General features: G+C 58.4%; 1 protein-coding gene across 14 annotated transcripts in view; it reads right to left on the bottom strand.

Moving 5' to 3' along the window:
- EP400 (E1A binding protein p400) overlaps positions 1-19,100 on the bottom strand; it is a 97,555-nt gene that overhangs the window by 39,714 nt on the left and 38,741 nt on the right. For 12 of the 14 annotated variants that reach the window (XM_045087649.1, XM_045087654.1, XM_045087661.1 and 9 more), the window contains 14 exons: positions 18,509-18,699; positions 18,077-18,254; positions 15,105-15,241; positions 14,094-14,263; positions 13,670-13,844; positions 13,428-13,564; positions 11,377-11,563; positions 9,663-9,829; positions 8,190-8,359; positions 7,271-7,489; positions 5,323-5,487; positions 3,577-3,732; positions 2,343-2,437; positions 1,626-1,897 (listed from right to left, as the gene is read on the bottom strand). In XM_045087649.1, the coding sequence (XP_044943584.1) occupies positions 1,626-1,897; positions 2,343-2,437; positions 3,577-3,732; positions 5,323-5,487; positions 7,271-7,489; positions 8,190-8,359; positions 9,663-9,829; positions 11,377-11,563; positions 13,428-13,564; positions 13,670-13,844; positions 14,094-14,263; positions 15,105-15,241; positions 18,077-18,254; positions 18,509-18,699 (2,419 nt within the window). The remainder of the gene's footprint in view (positions 1-1,625; positions 1,898-2,342; positions 2,438-3,576; positions 3,733-5,322; positions 5,488-7,270; positions 7,490-8,189; positions 8,360-9,662; positions 9,830-11,376; positions 11,564-13,427; positions 13,565-13,669; positions 13,845-14,093; positions 14,264-15,104; positions 15,242-18,076; positions 18,255-18,508; positions 18,700-19,100) is intronic. The other 2 variants (XM_045087660.1, XM_045087663.1) reach the window with 1 other exon arrangement.

The raw sequence follows: 19,100 nt of genomic DNA, 5'->3' as shown, positions 1-19,100 counted from the left end.
GAGAGAGGCCGACGGGGGGCCCTGGACGAGGGCAGGCCCAGGTGCGCAGGGCCCAGCGATGACTTTCCAGGCCCAGACAAAAGGCAAGGCCACTGAGAGGAGGGGGAGCTGGATCTCACTAACCCTCAACACAGCCGCCCCGTGAAAGCAAACGTCGTAAGGAGACAAGCCACAGGCCAGGGCAGGGCACGAGAGACACCGCTGATAAAGGACAAGCACTCTGAAAGCCCAACAGCGAGAACACAAACATTAAACAACGGGCCGAAGACCCCCAACAGACACCTCTTCAGAGAAGAGATGCACGCGGCGAAAAGCTACGAAAACAGGCTCCACATGGCGTGTCCTCAAGGAAGTGCGGATGACATCAGCCCCGAGACACCACGACACACATGTCAGAGTGGCCAGAACCCACAGCACGGACCACAGAAGCGGGACGAGGATGAGGGGCCGCAGGGGCTCTCGCTCACTGCTGCTGGGAATGCAGAACGGGGCAGCCACTTGGCTAGTCTGCCGGACCTTTTCTACCGGGTGAATCGTGCTCCCACCAGATGACCTGCCAATCGTGCTTCCGGTTCTCATTCAAATGCACTGAAATGTACGTTCACGCAAACCCCTGCACGCGGACCTTTACAGCAGCTTTGTCTGTGACTGCTAAAACCCGAAAGCAACCAAGCTGTTCTCCAGTAGGTGACGGATAAACGGGCCCACGAGACAAGGGAGCATCACTGGGAGCTAAGAGAAATGGCCGTCGAGCCACGGAGCTCTGACGGGGAGCCTTCACTGCATCTCGCTAAGAGAAAGAGTCCGCATCTAAAGAGTCCGCACCCCGTACGATTCTGGGAAAGGCAAGCTACAGGAACAGTAAAGAGGATTTCGTGGGGAGGCACGAGCAGGCGGGGCACAGGTCTTTACGGCAGCTCCCACACCGTGGCAAAACGGTGGACACAAGCCAGTCCACAGGAGCACGGCCGGGTCCCCACCGTGAACACTCAGCCGCAGGCACACAGCAGAGGAGGGAGAGAAGACCCATCCTCAGGCCGGACCTGACCAGCACTCAATGCAGGGAATGGAGCACAAACAGGGTGGCTGCTCTAGGCAGGGCCCAGAGGAAGCACAGCTCAGTGGGCGGGGTGGGGGGGCTGCGCTGGCCCCCCACCTAACAGCATCTGCGCTTTCATTTTCTCTCCTAAAGCTCGTTTCTGTGTTTAACACTTAAATACACATTCCTCACTACGCAACGTTAACTTTTTCATGTGGTTTTCCAATAAAATTTTACTTTAAGAAAAACATAGAGAAACTCATCAAGCACACAGCGGTCTGTTCCAGCACCTGGAACGCACACGGCTGCTGTGGCCCTGCGCCCAGGCCAGCCAACGTGCACCCAAGCGGGGCCCCAGGGACAGGGCCAGGGCCCGGGGAAAAGAAGCCACAGAGGATACACAGCCTTCCCGGAGAAGACAAGCTGGTGCCAGAGCCAAAGATGCAGGAATAATTCACAACCGACGTCTGAGAACCGCTCAGCAAGGGACTGACAGAACAGGCTTCCGGCAGGACAAGCGGGGCCGGAGGCCCGCGGGGGCCCATGGAGGAGAGTGAGGTGCGGGCTCCCACGCAGGCCGCCCTACCTGTCGATGACATCCTGCAGGCAGGCTTGCCGCTGGGTCAGCGTCAAAATCAGGTCCTTCTGACCGTGGGAGGGTGGCATGTACCCACCCGCTGGCCCGGCCCCCTTCCGCTGGCTGCCGTCAGAAGCCGCCGGCCAAGGCGTCTGTTCTCGGCCGACCACGGAACAAATCCGCAGCAGATCTCGGCCGTAGACGGGAGCCCGTGAGCAGCGCCGCTCGTTGACAAAGTAGATCTGGTCCAGTCGCTCCTTCAGAAGTCTGCTCTTCTCCTCCTTCGTGGGAAACAGCGTGAGAAACGTCACTGAGGGACACAGTCTCACCAAGCCCCACAGCGTCCCCACGCACGGCGACCCTGAGACACCCCGCCCCTCTACGGCGGTACACGACAGAAAGGAGGCGGACAACACAGTGTGCATCTCTGACTGAAAAATCTTTCTCCAGACGAGGTGAGATTTCTAACACCCGGAAGACAGCTTCAAAAACAAAAAACGTGGAAGATATCTGCAATCACGAAGCCCAGTTTCCTTTGTTATGAAATGTGTTTTTAGAGTCAAATTCTGGGATTCAGAGTGATGACGTGCTTTCAAGGCCCACATGCCGACAACTCCATTAAATACCACAACCGTCCCCCCAACAAGCAGCTCCTGAGAAACAACTTCGGAGGGTGAACGAGCGGCCCGGGGGCCCCACGCAGGGTTGGTGAGGGAGGCGCCGTACCTGAGTTGGCCCTCCGACAGGAGAGGCCGGTTTGGAGGCCATTCCGGGTTCTCCCGCAGGCAGCGGGTTGACTGCCACTCGCCCTGGCACACCAACTGCAGAGCAAGAGGGAAGAGCTGAACACACACGTCTGCGGGCTCCGCAGACCCTCCTCCGGCAGCTCGCTCTAGGGACACACTGCCCACACCCCTCAGGACTGCCCGCAAAGCACCCGCTTGCCAGCCATCGTCTGAGCTGTGGGTGTCTCTCTCCTCTGGTGAAAGCTCAGTGTGCTCAGAGGAAGCACCCACACCTGAGGCCCAGGGTCATCCTCACCGCCAGCATGTGGCCACACACATCCCCTGGGACATCACCCGCGCGCCCACCCCCAGCAGGGAGCCTGCACTGTCCTTGTCCTCCGAAGCAGGACAGAGCAGTCGCTGCACCCCAGTGGTGCACCCCCATCTGCCAGGCCACACCACACATCCTGACGGAGACCACATAGGAGGCACCAAGGACTAAAAGGGGCCACTTCAGCAGGCCACAGGAGGGTGGGGATGTGTCCTGCCTGGGGGGATGGGTGCTGGCAGCGGGTTCTGGGGGGTGGGAGGAGGCCTGGAAAACAGAATCAGCCACAGGTGGGAACACAGGCCACGGCTGGGACACGGAAATGCTGCTCCCTGGACCCCATGGCAGGGTCCCACCCAGTCAAGACAGAGACCAGGGCTGATCAGGGACAAGGGCTTTGGGTCGGGAGGGGACCCCCCACTGCGTCCACCCACGAGCCCCATCTGACCACCCACTCAGCCTCCTCAGCAGACCACACACGGCTGGGCATGGCAGGGAAGGCAAGACCCTGGTGAGAAGCAGGCCATGGTCGGGCCAGATGCAGAAGGGCCCAGATCCTGCTCCGGTACCTGTCCCGGGGGGAAATTCTAGCATGCTCGCTAAATGTATTTGTGACCTTAGCAAGCCAAGTTCTCATGATTCTAAATGTCTTGTCAGAACAAGAAGAAAACAAAAATCTAGGTGAGCAGAGACTAGTCATATTCAAAATACCTCCGAGAGGAAGGAGGGAGAAAAGACGCCAGGCTGACAGCAGCCCCGTCTGCAGAAAGCAGAGACCGCCGCAGCAGGATGTTCGGGTTCTGAGACCACGGGAACAAATCAGCAGCAACTAGCTCCCCATCCCCTTCGAAGCAAAGTCACACAGAAAGAAGCTTCCACATGTAGTGACCCCATCGGAGCACTCTACCTGGCGCAGTCACGGGGGCTGGGCCCGGGCCACCAGCCGGGGGCTTGCTTCCCAGGGCGTTGAGGGCACCTGCCTGAGACATGGTCTGCATCACCACGGGGCCTGGCGGTCGCAGGTAGGACTGCCCTGGAGCGGACACGATCTGAAGAACGCTGCCTGCAATCACAGGGCCCGAGAGGCGTCACTCACAAGCTGCAGGCACCTCCTCCTACCTGCCACGTGCACCTCCAGATGTGCAGGACAAATGAACAACAGACCGAAAATCCGAATTTAGATTTACTCCAACAAGGCACTGCAGAGTTCAGTAACTTGGGAAAAAATGACTATTTCACTTACAGCGAATGAAAAACTAAGAATACAGTCACTTTCACCTAAAGTCAAGAAAACGCTCAACTGGGGCACCTGGGTGGCTCAGTGGGTTAAGCCTCTGCCCTCAGCTCAGGTCATGATCTCAGGGTCCTGGGATCGAGCCCCGCATCGGGCTCTCTGCTTAGCAGGGAACCTGCTTCCCCCTCTCTCTCTGCCTGCCTCTCTGCCTGCTTGTGATCTCTGTCAAATAAATAAATAAAATCTTTAAAAAAAAAAAAGAAAAGGAAAACGCTCAATTATTCTTTGCCATTTCTGACTTCGGGCAATGCGGTGGGCACCAGGATCGGTCTGTTGTGCCTGCCCGAGGCCCCACGCCACTCCCAGAGCCGAGGTCCCAGCTCCGGACCACACATGGGTGCTGGCCAACCTGTAAAGTCAACGAAGAAACACATCCATTCTCTACCCAAAAGCTGCAGCTCTCACTGCACTCAGTTCAAGCCTGACATCGCTTACTCTGGAGGAGTGTCCCCACACTGGGCTCCGCGCCAAGGGGGGCCCGCCAGAGGTATCTGATGGGCTTCGCGCAAACGAGAGCCCGCCAGAGGTATTGACAGATGGCCTTGCCCTTTCGGCCGGAAAACTGAAGGAATAGGGAATTAAGCAAAATTAATAGCTGTCTTTGCTGTAGGTGTCCTGGGGCCTCCACTCTGCTAAGCTGTGTGTGACCTCCCAGTGCCCGTACAGAGTGTCCCAGCCCTGGCTCACAGGCGCTGTACATAACTCGTCCCAGGGAGGCTACGTGTGATCTAGGACCACAGCCACGGGGGACTCAAGCGCTGAGCCACTGCCACTGGTTCCTTGGGCTAATCCCAGCACGCCTCTCGGACCACTCGCCCTCTACACAAAGCAGTTACCATAGGAGTACATCGTGCTCAGACAAAGGTCTAAGAGGCTTTCGTCTCGGAGCCAACGCTGTAAATTCTGTACATGAAAGAACATAACTTCTACACAACTTGCTAGTCCTGGGGTGTTTTTAGGACACTTTATTTCACACTAAAGTTAAAAAAGCAGCAAATATTTCTATTTCATTTTTAAAACAGGGAACATTTGGGGCACCTGGCCAGCTCAGTCGGGGTGCAGGTGACTCCTGATCTTGAGATTGTGAGTTCAAGCCCCACACTGAGCATAGAACTTACTCAAAAGAGAATAAAAGCAAGAAAATTTCAAAATGGGCTACATTTCCAAAGAGTGTATTTCATCGAGAAACAGTATCAGCTACACGGCACGCATCCGTCACAGGCCAGCAGGCCAGCGTTCTCAACACCCCCCGAGGCCATCTCCAGATGAAGCACCTGCGCTCCTGGGGCTGCCCAACGTGCCCAAGTCCAGCAGCAGGAGAGGGGTGGGGACGACAGTGAGACAGCAGCAGGCCCTTACCTTGCAGCTGCAGGGGCTGGCCAGCGGTGAGCTGCCGCAGCTGGCTGTGTGACAAGGTGAACTTGTTCCCCTGAAACTGCAGCGTCACCGGGGTCTCTGGCTGGGCGACCCGGCTCTGCGGCCCTGCCAGGGAAGCCAGTTGGGCTATTTTGACCACCTCCCCACCTGTGGAAACGCAGAGGAAGACGGGATTAAAACGTCTGCGGAGCCTGCGGCTGTGCTGCGGACGACCATCTGTCGTCCAGCATGAGCGTCTGTAGCAAACTGACGAGTCACACAAACGTTTCTTAGGCATCGCTTCCTAACGCTTTCAGAAAATGACTCTAACAGAAAAGAGAAAATTAAAATTAATATTGGATCTTAACAGTTGATTTATTTACTTATAACTGCTGAAGATTTTAGGTATCAAATCTTAATATAATTAACCAAACTACCAACAAATGTTTTACTTTTCTCTCCAACCAATGAAAAAGCAGCAAACATCAAATATAGCAGAAATCTATTTCTCATACACTTTGGAACTCTAATATCAACCTCTTCAGAACCTTTCAGAACGTGAAGAGTACCTGCCCGATTCAGTGCACAGACGTACGGGAGAGATTACACCCCTACGAGTGTAAGAGCGGGTCACTAGCACAGATCCGCTATACAAACGCAGCCGTAAGATACAAAGGTTCCCACTAACTTGGACTACACTGTGGGATTCAATCTAGAACGCTGACTGAAAAAATGCCAGACTCGACATCACCTAACACATGGTTTGTGAAACCGTAACTCGGACGGAGTCCTGTGCACCCGACTCAGAAACGTACGCCTGGCAGGCTCTGAGTGAATGCCAAGGGCACAGGGTTCTGTCCCCCAGTGGTTGATCATGAAACCTGAACGCTACCCCCCCCCAGGAAATCCATGCCAGAATGATCAGTGACACCATACAGAGAACAGTTAGCAGAAGACCAGGAAAATGCCCAGAGATCCTGCCCACAGAGGCTGTGAACAGGAGGGAATGACAGGAGGAGGCGCAGAGAAGTGTGTGTGGACAGGACAGCCCTGGCCCTGCCCCACCCACACGGAGTGAAGGCTCAGCTCCCGTGGCAGGGTCCCCGCAACACCTGTCCCTGGCAAACAGAAATGTCACCCGTGCTCTCCCCGCGGCAGCTAGCCAGGACTGTAACTCTGCACTCAATGACAGTGGAAGTGAGGCTTCATCATGAGGGACTAGTCTGAACTCGGGGTCTCGTGACACCTGCGCCCCAGCTTCCCAGGGAGACCACCACAGACTGGTCACGCCGAGGTACGAAGTGCTCGAGGGGGCGTCTGAGAAACAGTGCTGCCTACGACCGTCTCCGTCAGGACACTTCCTACAGCACAGTCACCAGGGGCCCGTGAGAGATGTGGGAATGTGCTAACGACACTGGTCACGGTAAAGAGGTCTAAACACGTAGGAACACTGTGATGTTTTCATCACCAAGTTATTATGAGAGCCTCAGCTGAGCAGGAAGTCACTCCAGGCTTAAACACGATGGTGGTAAGCAAGAGAATCAAAATCAGTCATGGTTTTTAACAACCAGCTCCGATCCCTCGCCGGCAAAGGCGTCCCCTGCTCTCGCCTGAGTGGCACCTGCTCCCTGGGCTGGGCCCCACTGCCCACGGGGCAAGCCTCCAGCTGACGCTAAGGAGAAGGAAGGCCGTCAGTACACCAGCAGAGCATGCGCGGGAAGAAAGCAGAGCTGACGTCTGGGGATCGGGAGAAAGGACAGAGGACAGGCCCCGGACGCCGGCGTCCCTCTGCACACTTAGAGCCAGAAACGACAGCGTGGCGAGAGGCAGCACCCGGGCGTGGGGTTAGGGAGACAGAGGGAGTGGACAGCAAGGCTCTTCACACACGCTGATCGGAACACAACTTCCCGTGGCAAAGACGTGGCAGAACCAGGAGGGCGAGGCCACTTACTGGGCAGGCGCGCCTGAGCCTGCGAGGTGAGCACCAGCCCCTGAGGCAGCGCGCTCGGCCCCGCCGGGTGCGGGGGGCCCGGGGGCGGGGGCGGGGGCGGGGCCCGCGGTTTCGCAGGATGGGCCGGGGCAGGTGCTGCGCCGGAGGTCGAGGCGGGCGGCTGTCTCGGAGCGGGCGCGCCGGCGGAGGCCTGGGAGCTCTGAAACGGGGCTGCCGCCACTGCAATCGATAAGGCGTGTTTGTGCAAAGCTGTTAGAGGTTCTTCACCAAATGCAGTATTTAAACCCGAACTCAAAGAAACAAAACAAACATTTCAGTAAAGTCTCTCGGATTAGAAACCCTCTCTAGAAAACAGGGAGCGGGGTGCGGCATCCGGTGAAACAGAGCCATCCGCCCGCCGCACCGTGGCCAAGTGCACACTCCCGCATGGCACGGAGCCTCGGCCGCCAGCCGGGCTCCGACGGGGCCGCGCCGCATGTACACGCGGGCTGGACACGGAAGGCCCCGCAATGGAGGCTGGAACTCCGGCCGTGACCTGTGGCCAGTCAGCCCTACCCGCCTTCACAGCGACAGCCGGCTCCGGGCCAGCGGCGGCCTCAACGGGAGCGAGCCTTCCCGAGCTCATGTCCGCAGTGTGACCCGCATGTCCTTGGTCTAAGAGCCCCCGCCGAGGCACATCTTCAGAAGCACGCCAATTGCGACTAGACCAAGACCGCGGTGTCTGGTTCAAGGAAAAACTCCACTTTCAAGACACAGAAAGGGCAAGCCGTGTGAGTTGTGTTCGGCAGAGCCAGAGCAGGCGGCCCGCTTCCAACCAGAGCAACGGCTGCCCATCCAGAGGGGGGGGGGGGCAGTACCAGGAACTCCGGCCACGAAGACCCACGGCAATCCTGAGGGCGCGCCAGCACGGGAGGCATACCTTTTGCATCTGGATTGGCAGAGAACGTGGCAACCGGTGGCCGTCCTCTCACGTGGCCCTGAGGAGTGGCCGTGGCTGCAGCAGAGGCCGCCGTCCGGGGCGGGTGTGTGCTGGGGAAAGCCACGGTGCGACCCTCGGGCTTCTGGCCATACTGCACGGGCTGAAACAACCTGGCAAGAAGGCGTGAGCACCACTGAGACACGGGGCTCGGGCCACCCAGGGATGGGGAAGGTCCCTACTGCCGGTGCTGTTCCAAAAGGGGTCGGGGTTCCAAACGCACCACTGAGAAGCTCAGCATGGGCCTGGGGAGGGGCTGCACACCCTTGGGACACACACGCCTACCCTGAGCCTGGGGGACCCGGGCTGAACGTGCGCATGGGACGCTCTGAGGCCACAGCACTACCGCGTCAAGTGCAAGTAGAGCAGGCAGGGAGCCACAACCGGCAATCAAGCAGCGCGCAGCACCAGGCACGCTGGCCAGAAGCGGGACTGGAGCCCCGAAAGCAACAGTGGCCACTGTTTCCAGTATTGCCACACCGCAGCACACTCTTTCATCACCCTTTTACCTGGAAAACCATAATGGCAGGAATTCTAGATTTTCAAATCCCCTACGCAGGGCAGCAGCTGGGGCGGCGAAGAGAAAACCAAGGACCTGAAGCCAGGCCGCCTCAGAGCGCCGCAGCTCTGCTGGCCCACGTGCGGGTCTAACGGAGGCCGGCGGGCTCCGGCGAGCACCAGGCAGAGGACAGTGGGCTCCCAGGGCCCTGTGGAGGCCACAGGTAGAACAGGCAACGGGAGCAGGCACCTTTCTTTCTAGACTTTTATTTTCTCATTTCTTTCTCCTTTTTAACGCAACCCTGCGATTCTGTGTGCTCCAACTGGCTGGATTAACCTATCTTATTAAGTCATTTCCTTCCACTCACTGAGTGTGCTCTGCTCCTCCCAGCCCCGTGGCACCCTCGAAGTCGGTGACGTCCTTCAGAAGTCCCTGGGGGAGGGGGCGCTCTGCCCACCACCCACCGTGCACCCTCTCCCCGCCACAGCAGCCACCGGAGCACGCAGCAGGCACAGCAGCCTGACCTCCTCCCCTCACAGACCGCTCCCGCTGCCCAGGGCTGCTCCACCGCCACCGCCAGGCTGTCCTCAGGAGGGCAAGGGGCCGCGCTGTCCCTCCCAGGGCTGCAGACTGCCCACCCAGGCCACATGCAGTGAGCTGCCCCACCGACACTGAGGACACCAGCACAGACTGCAGAAGCAGGAGACTCCGTGAGAGGATCGGCCATTTCTCCCCCTGGCCACAACCACAGCCAGGTCCTCGTGTGAACTCCCGCCACACATCCCAGGTCTCCCTGAGGGGCTATGGTCTGGGTCCTTCCGGGGAGGGGGACATCATGTCTCAACGGCTGATTCGAGGCCAGGCAGGACCCACTCGGGGATTTCGGTGTGCAGGAGCCACCATTCCAGGCCACATACCTGCTGGGCTTCAGTCTGAGGGTCGCCGGCCTGCCCGACGGGGGCGGCGCGGTGTACAGCTCGTCCATGAGCTTCCGTGTCACCTTCTTCTTACACAGCAATTCTGCTTCGTGGCGAGTCATTTTGTTCTCTAAGCCAATAAGATCAAATATAGAGAGATCCGTTTCCTAAGAAGAAAAAGAGCAAAGTGTTGCTCTGGAAGACCAGAAGAAAATGGCTGGGAACCCAAGCACATCTCTAACCAGACAGCCAGGCCCCACACAGCCTCACTGCCCAGGACACGGCCCGAAGCCCAGGGCTCGGGCAGGCTGCTGTGTCTCGGCTTGCCTCAGCCGTCCCCATCATTAAGAGCACCCCACGTAGAAGCACGAATGGAAAAGGCCATGCTTGCAGAGAGACTGGCCTCGGCAGACAGGGAGAGGGCCCAGACAGCATGAGTGCCAGGGCGCATGGACAAGGGGCACTTTGGGGGAGAGACCCATGTGTCCTGGGGAAGCAGAAGGAGGCAGGTGACACATCACTGGGTCCAGAGCCCTGGGGACACACGTTCCATGGGCGGAAGTGCTGCCTGGGTCCCCAGCTGGGGCAGACGCCCCGCGTGCCCAGCACCCGTGTACTTCTCTAACGAGAAAGCACAGCCGCTCTCCCACAGCGACGTCAAGCACCGAACGGCACGACAGCAGCTGCTGGTGAGCCGTCCCACACTCTCGCACACATAAGGGATATGAAATCCGCCGGCCACGGAGTAGGCACAGGACCCTGCAACTCCACACCTAGACACGTGTGTGAAAACCTGAAACCTACGTCCGCACGAAGCTGCTCTGTCAGTGTGCGCACTAACACGGCTCACAGCAGCCGAAACGAGGAAGCAACCCAAGTCGTTAACTGACGGCCAGACCAACACGGTCCCTCACACTGGGGAACACGACGCCGCCGTACGAAGGAAGGAGACTGGGCCACACGTCACAGCCAGATGAACTCTGAAAACACTATGCTCCGGGAATTAAGCCAGACACAAGGACACGGGTGCGGGATCCCATCTGTGCACAAAGCCCAGAGCAGGTGGACTCGCGAGGCAGGTCAGGCAGGGGCTGCCCGGGGAAGGGAGAGCAGGGGAGGACGGCTGGTGTCTGCGGGCCCCCTCGGCAAGGACGGAATATTCCGGAATCAGCGGTGACGACTGCAGGCGTTTCCAGCTATCTTACTGCCATCCCAGTCGCTAAAACACTACCAGACAGAGATGCCTGTGGCTCAGTCGTCAAGGGTCTGCCTTCAGCTCAGATCATGATCCCAGGGTTCTGGGATTGAGCCCTGCATGGGCTCCCTGCTTGGCAGGAAGGCTGCTTCTCTCTCTCCCGCTCCCCTGCTTATGTTCCTCTCTTGCTGTCAAATAAATAAAATCTTTAAAAAAAAACAAAAACAAAAACAAAAACTACCAGTCACCTAGCCTGTCTCAAGGCTTGTGGAGCAAATGATGAAAACACCACAATATCACACACAAGCAGCTCACAGAAGCCAGGTACACGCCAGGCTCTTCTCATGGAGTCGACACACACATACGGCGGGGGAAGTGCACGATTATTTGTGTCCTAAAGGCACTTGGCCCAAAGCCCCTCAGCCAGGGCGAGGGCTGGGGAGCACAAGGAGCGCAGACAGCAGTCTCCAGAGCCGCGGGAGCCACGGCGCATCTGTGCGACGCCAGGCAGGCAACTACCTTCCAGGAGTCCCTGTCAAGCGCCTTGAGGACAAGGGAGGCCAAGCGGTACTGCAGAGGCCCCGCCGTGTATGACGACTCCGGGAGCCGGGGCTCCACCAGCCCGGGGTGGTTGCAGATCCTCTGCAGCCGCAGCAGGATGCTCAGCACGTCCACGAAGTGGCCACTCTTCAGCGCCTCCTGGGTCCTGCTCGCGGGAAGACACATTGTCACGGGCACAGCCACTGCTGTGCCACGGACTCCAGATCGCACCTGCCACACCCCCCGGCTCCGCTGAGTGATCGGTTCCATCCCTAACGTCCACTCCCACTAGCCCTCCAGGGGTTCTGACTCTCGGCCTCACTTGCTGTCCCCCCGAAGCAGGCTGGGAGGCCAGACTGCCAGGACTGAGGTCAGACCGGCACGCGGCTCTCCAAGCCTCCCTTCCCAGCGGAGGACACCCAGTGGGGACAGGGATGGATTTCTGCCCCACGGTGAGGAGCGCTGTGCGGCAGGGGTGGGCAGCAGAGTGAAGGCACCCAGTCCAGGGAGTGGACAGGCCCCTTGGGTGGGACACCAGCCCTGGCTCTATGGCCACAAAAACGGCAGATGCTGAGGCCAACCCCATGCAGGCCAGACCACACAGGAAACACACGGCAGGTAACAGTCCAAGTGGAGACCTCCAGAGTTTCCAGGTGAGGAGGGCACAGTGTCTCCAGCTTAAGGAAGGAGCCGTACAGACGGGCTGGTCCACAGAGACCCAGGAGCAGAGGCAGTGGGGTAGACGGACAGGCGGTGGCAGAGAGAATGGCCAGGCTTCCAAATGAGCAGCAGGGTAACGGCTACTGCGCTTGAGGACAGACAGCCTAGAGAGCAAGTGCTCTGGAGACGCTCTCGTGAGAGCGGGTCTGCAGCACTCTGCACAGTGGCCAAACTGAAGCTCGGAGGCCCTCGGGACCCGAGACCGTCACATAAACACGCATGGAGCGCCATTAGGAGAGCTGAGGTGCGCTCAGCTACAGGCACGCTCGACGCTTCCTGATTCACTACAGGTTCAGGGGAGAAGAGGCCACAGACGTGACGTGAAGAGGGACAGTCCCAAAACTCGACCACAGCCCAGGCGTGCAGTCGCCCGCCAGCACCCCTCCTCCCCCGGCAGGACGGACGCCGGCGCTCTCCCACTCCCAGGGCAAGCGCAGCGCACCGCGGGCCCAGCCCCCAAGCAGGGCGCGGAGCTGCCCACGGCACAGCGCACGCCTGCTGGAGGACGGCGAGGGGAGCCCGACAGACGAGACGAGACGCGCACAGGCCTCCTGGCCCGGGAGCAGCAGCGCCCTCCACGGACGCCGCCCTTCACAACCTGAAGTCCAACCGTGGAGGAAGGGCTGCCTGACAGCCCGCCCCGCCCCCGCCCTGCCCGCGCCGCCGCCTGCTCGCACCGCACGCTAGCCCGGGGCCCACAAGGGCGCTGCCGGGGGAGGAGGATGTCGCGGCTCCGAGTGGCCACTGAAGCACCTCACCAACACAGCGTCAACGATGCCGTCCGTCAGGGACTAAGACTCCAGACCAGGGAGTATGAGTGCACACTAAGGTTGTGTTCTAAAATTTCCCAAACCTAACCCGAAAAAACAAACGTCAATAGTAAAACCACCTCCTGAAGACTAATCACGCACAGACACGATTCTCACGGGGTGAGCGCGATGACACGAGGTCCACAGCGGCAGTGCCGGCCCTCGTCTCACGAGGGAACAGTGCCCAGGGGCCCAGCAGGCTGGTGGAGGGCCCGAGGGAGCCTCAGCAAGCCCAGCACGTGCAGCCTCAGGGCAGCTCCCCTGGAGGAAGGCAGGCGGCCCCTCAGGCTGTAAGAGACGGACCCGCTCGGGCCATCGTGAGCCTCGACTGAAACACCGTGAGCCTTGCCCGTGAACTCAGGAAGTCGGGCGGGAGCCAGGCCAGTGCAGGCTCAACTGCGCAGGGGCAGAGCCCTGGGAAGGCAGGTGGGCACACAGGAAGCCCAGGGCAAGTGCGGGTTCTGGACGCCGAGGACAGCGGCCCAGCACCCTCCCGCTTACCCAGGCTGCAGGATCACGTCCTCGTACAAGGCCTTCTGCCGACTCGACAGGCGGCACTTCAGCACGTGCTCGTACTTCTTCGTCAGCTGCTTCTCCACGTCTCTCTTAGTTCTCCTCAAGATGAAGGGCTGCGTCACCTGCGAAGGAGACGAGTGTGCGTCGCCCCCGTGCCGAACCCCCGTCGCCACACCCGATGCAAGGCTCAGCGCCGCGGCTGCCGCACACGTACCCCACACACGTACCCGGTGCAGCCGTATGACCACTTTGTGGTAGTAGTCCTGATTCTCGTCGTTGGGGGCCTTCAGGGGCAGGTGCAGGTAAGGCCTGGAGATGCCGGGGATGAGGAAGTGCACCATGGTCCAGAGCTCCAGGAAGGTGTTGTGCAGGGGCGCGTCGATCAGCAGCAGGCGCTGTTGGCTGAGGGAGAGTGAGAGCGAACGCAGACGTTGCACCCCGGGGAGCTGGCCGCAGGTGTGCTTCCTCCGCACAGGTTCACGGACAGGGACAACGGGCTCACAGAGCCTCCGGGAGAGGGACCTGCAGGCTCCGTGCATTGACCCAAGGGAAGGGAAGCAGGCAGCCAAGCAGCAGCTCGGTGTGCCCAGGACCACACACACCCCTCCATCCACCACCCCCAGGACCCCAAGCGGGCCACGCGGGTCAGACCTCCTCAGGGTGAACACGGCCTCCCAGTGCCTCTCGGTCATGCCGCGGACACGCTGCATCTCATCGATGACCAGGCAGCGCCACCGCACACGCGTGAAGGCCGCATAGCCCCTGAAGAAGTGCTTGTAGGGAGCGATGCACACATTGAAGCTGTTGGGCTCCGTCCACTCCTGCAGCACATGGAACAGGCCTCACCTGCGGCGTCTCCCTACACCCCAGCGGGGGCTCAGCCCGCTGCCGCCCGCCGCGCACAGCATGGTGGAGCTGGTCTCCGGGACCGCTCCTGCAGGGGTTTACGGTGCTCGGACTAACCGAGAAGCCACTCTGGGCATTAACCACCGTTTTGGGACATCACCAGAGAGTGTCACAAGGGCAAGCAGCTTCCGCAGGTGCAACCCGAGTACGCAGGAAGCAGCAGCGTCTGTGCCACAGCAGACTGCTCTGTACGCTTTGAAACCCACAGAAATAACGAGAAACGGGGAAACAGAAGACACATCTCAGCGTACTCACTTTTCCACTAAATGCTACTCAACACAAAAGTCTAATGATGAAGCAAACTTTCATCTTCGGGAAAAACTGTGGCCTCCGGTACTCTTTCACTCAGAACCAAGTGCTAGATGGGAACAGGGCAGAAGCCCTGGCCAGCACGTCCCCTGTAGCCCTACGGAGTGCATCCCCGGGGTCACCTCACAAGTTCACAGCTCAGAACTCAGAGTACACTAGACGCTCCCGTTCGGGCTTGTGGCGCTCACTGGCCCGCAGGTGGAAGGGATGATTCTGGAAGGAAAGCGGCCACGGCCAGGCATGGGCAGGGCCGTGGGCACAAGGCTCTCCTTGCCACAGGCAGGCTGTGCTTTCCAGGGGCTCAAACAAACCTAGGAACAACCCGAAGGTCTCACAAACCAGGGATTCAGACCAGTACACGTGTCCGTCTGCACATCCTCAAATCTGTCTCCTATACAAATGTGGATCGATTCCGTCTGGTTTTATTTCATGTTTAAAATCGAATACCTGTCTCTTGGCTTTCAGTTCTCTGTGGCTGCCAACATACAGGAGGGTTTTGAGCCCGGGGCACCACCGCTTCAGCTCGAGCTCCCACTTGAGGATGTTACAGCCTCTCACAACCACGAGATGAGGGCCCCAGTTGCCTACAAAGGAGAAGAGACAGAACTTTCCCTTTAACCAAGACCATCTGTCAGGTCTGGACACCGTGCGCTGTGCTGACCCGAGACACGGGGCAAGTACACGTGGGAAGTCCCCGGGGCATGATGCAGACGCGTCCTACCTCCCGCGCCACCGACAAACCTCCGGAGGAGGGGCAGGGGCCTGACCCACAGCGGGCGCGCAACAAAGAGCCGCTGAGTGGGGACCGAAGAAAGTGAGTATTTCCTCAAAGACACGCTGACCCCACTGCAAGCACAGGCAAGAACATGCATCTCTGAGGAACAGCGCTCGGCCCCAGCCTGGAGCCCTCCTGTGGCGGCCGCGCACTGAGGCTTGGGCTCGGGTGCAGAGCCCACTCCCCACGTCCAGCCAGAACACACCACCCAAAACAGTTTCAGCTTCAGTCCTCCGAAAAATAATGTCCTCAGTTATGAGAATACACACAAGACAAAGTTCCACGTCCGTGCTATAAACCAGACGTACGCCACACGGAGACGGAAATGGCGGCTTGGAAAGGCTGCGCGCAGGAGACACGGCCTCGTGTGCAGAGCACCGTGTCCTGCGCTCCAGAGGGCCCGCCCAAGAGGGACGGGAACGAGGACGTCAACAGACACAACAAGACAAATCTCTCTAGAAGGTGCCCCCAGGAGAAGACAGATGCACACCAGCCCCAGGTGCCCTCTCCCCTACCAAGGAGAACCAGGACTTCGTATAAGCCAGCATTTAGAACGTTGCTCCACGATCGGTTTTCTGCAAACCCCCTCCCACCAGACGCACTGCTGGGGCCCAGGCCGGGCCTCCTGACGTAGGGGCTCTGCCCTGCTCACAGTCCCAGCCTGACGCCCGGACCAGTGCTTGGGGCAGCACGGGCACCGGGCGTGTACCCGGAGTTTGAGGGACTCACATATTCACTTGTTCAAATGATGAACTATTAAGAGTCCCTATTTTTGGAACTGTAGGCTGCTTCCATTTCTTACTCTTCTAAATATATAACGAAAATTTTTCTAGCTAAAGAGTAAGACAGAGAGGCAAGATGATAGTCTAAAGTAACTGTGTCTAAAACTCATTTTCAAGTGCCACACTGAAAATTTCAGGACACCAGGTCAGAAAACAGAAACAAGTTAATCAAGAAAATAAGTCCTGATATCAATCCATTTGTTCCAAAAAGCTGAGAGCGCGCCTGGTGGGGCTCAGTGGGTTAAGCATCTGCCTTCAGCTCAGGTCGTGATCCCAGGGTCCTGGGACCGAGCCCCGCGTCGGGCTCTCTGTTCCATGGGAAGCGTGCTTCTCCCTCTGCCTGTCACTTGTGCCCTCTTTCTCAAATAAATAAGATCTTTTGAAAAGAATTAAAAAATAAATAAAAAAAGATTTAAAAATCTTTTTAAAAAAATAAAAAATAAATAAAAAATTTTTAAAAAAATAAAAAAAAACTAAAGGAAAATAAAACTGAGACTGACGAAGCTTTTCTCAGAAGGGCCAACAAACGCAGTGCTAGCGGTGATGAGGAACAAGCGCAGCGAGCCCAGGGAGAAGGAAGCAGCAGCCTTCCCGAGGCGGGGGGAGGGGGGAAGGTTGGGCGACCACCACCCTCTGCACACCCGCCTCTCAGGTCTGCTGCACGCCGCGGCTGCCCCGTGCTCATCAGCAGGACGCCCCCCCCTAATTTCAAGAGTCCCCTCCCAGCTTCTGTAACTCCACAAAGAGGACAATGTGTCGGCTCTTCTGGTCAGCTACGAGTCCGCTCAGTCTGCATCTGGAACACTCCCTTTGCAAGAGGAACATTACAGATGACCCATGGACAACATGGGAAAGAACCACGCGGGTCCACGTAAGCACACGCGGATTCTTTTCAGTATACACAGTACCGTATGTTCTCTTTCTTACGGTATTCCTAATGACGTTTTCTTCTCCCTGGCTGACGCTGTTATAAGAACACACTACGTAACACACAGAACATACCAAATCCGTGTTAGTCACCTACTGGTGTTATCAGGATGGCTTCCGGTCAACCGTAAACTACCAGCGGTTAAGTTACGGGGAAGGCAAAAGCTCTATGTGCGCTGACCTCTGCATGGGAGTCAGTGCTCATGGCCACCACACATTGTTCAAGGGTCACCTGTTCAAGACCCTGCCGTGTGTCAGAGACACAGGCATGTGTCCCTCTACAGCCCTCCGAGGCCCAGAGCAGGGGACAACACAAGCACCTGCCCCAGAGGCCGAGTGGAGGGCAATGAGTGGGGGGAGGTGGATCCCTAAACATGCTAATAGAGGCCACAGGGCCTAGATCAATGTCATGTGAAGTCTAGAGGTGAGGAAGCAGCGGGAGTGGGCGGCCCCTTACAAGGAAGCAGGCACCCTGTCTCTGCCGCGGTGTGTCTCTGCAGCGGTGCAGCTGTGGGCCCTAGCGCCCTAGCAATGCCCACACACCAGCCCCTGCAGAAGCCCGGCAGTGGAGAAGCGGTCCCAGGTGGCGGGGCCCGCCCGGAGGCAAGGTGGTGCACGTCACTGCGACAAGGAAGGCGGGCACGTGGGGAGAGCTGCCGTGCACACCGGTCCTGGCCGACAGGGGACACGGGAGTCACACAGCCCTGCTGCAGCCTGGTGGGCCTCACAGTGTGCTAGATTCTGAGTCACAGTGAGCTGCTCACTCTAGGGTTAACCGCAAGCAAGTTTTTCCCTTGTTCTCACCATGCATACTTCTGACCTGTTCTGGGCCTCGCACCAGAGCACAGGGCACAGCAGCAGGAAGCGCGGCCACTCTCCGTCCTCATGCCAGGTGCCCTCCCCACCGTCAGCCTTAGCAAGGACACTCTTCTCACCTTCGTTGCAAGCCAGGTGGGCAAAGAAAGCAATGACCTGCACCGTCTTGCCCAGCCCGGCTTCGTCCGCCAGGATGCCGTTGAGGTTCTTCCGGTAGAGTTTGGCGAGCCAGTCCAGGCCAATCTTCTGGTAGTCCCTGAGCGCACCGTACAACAGAGATGGCGCGTTCAACTTCACCTGCAGCGACACACGGGCCGAATGGGCCCTTCTCAAAATAATGCTCAGAAAGTTTTGTGCAACGCGAAGCCAAATCAGCCACACGGTGAGCCCACTAGAGCCCACAGAAAAGATCTAGAGGTGAGAGGAGAAGCAAGACAAGTACTCGCTTTTCCTGACAACCTCTGCAGCTGGCACAGAGCTGGGGGGAAAGACCAAGCCTTTTCCCAGCCTCGCGAAGACACCACCCCCCACGTGGCAGCCCGGCGCCTCACCGTGGGGCTGACCCGGGCACTGCCCTTCGGCAGGACAGCTTCGGCCACGGCGGTCACCTCCGCGATGTCCTTTGTGTGAGGGCTCCCAAGAGTCATTCTCTCCGCAGCTTTGAACTGGTCCATGATGAACAGCGAGTCTATGAGAACCACATCCTTCCGGCCCTCCCGGTCGCCCGGGGCGCCTTCCACATCTGTGAACAAGAGGACAGATCTGCAGTGGATGCGACACTTTTATGCGCCTACTTACTGTTTATAAAAAGAAATACAAGGAAAAAAAAAGAAATACAAGGAAAAAAGTTGTCAGAGTCCAAATGTTTCAAATGTACTATTTTTTTAATCTGTTTTTAACCCACTTTATATACCTAACACTCCCCAGATGAATGGGTATAAACTCCTGTAAAACCATCACATGCAGGAGCGCTCTGAAGAGCCCTCAGGCAAAGACGGAGGACCTGACTGAACCAGGAGCCGGCGCCACCAGCAGACGTATGGGCACCGAAGGGCTTAGTGGCCGCCCCTCCACCACCAGAAAAGGGAAAGTCACAATCGTCTCCGAGGACTAGCAAGCAAGAAGGCCAGCAGCCCACCCTCT

Source organism: Mustela putorius, unplaced genomic scaffold (assembly GCF_011764305.1).
Source record: "Mustela putorius furo isolate JIRA1106 unplaced genomic scaffold, ASM1176430v1.1 tig00001433_pilon_pilon_pilon, whole genome shotgun sequence".
Taxonomy (NCBI): Eukaryota; Metazoa; Chordata; class Mammalia; order Carnivora; family Mustelidae; genus Mustela; species Mustela putorius.
This window is presented reverse-complemented; position numbering and strand designations above follow the sequence as displayed.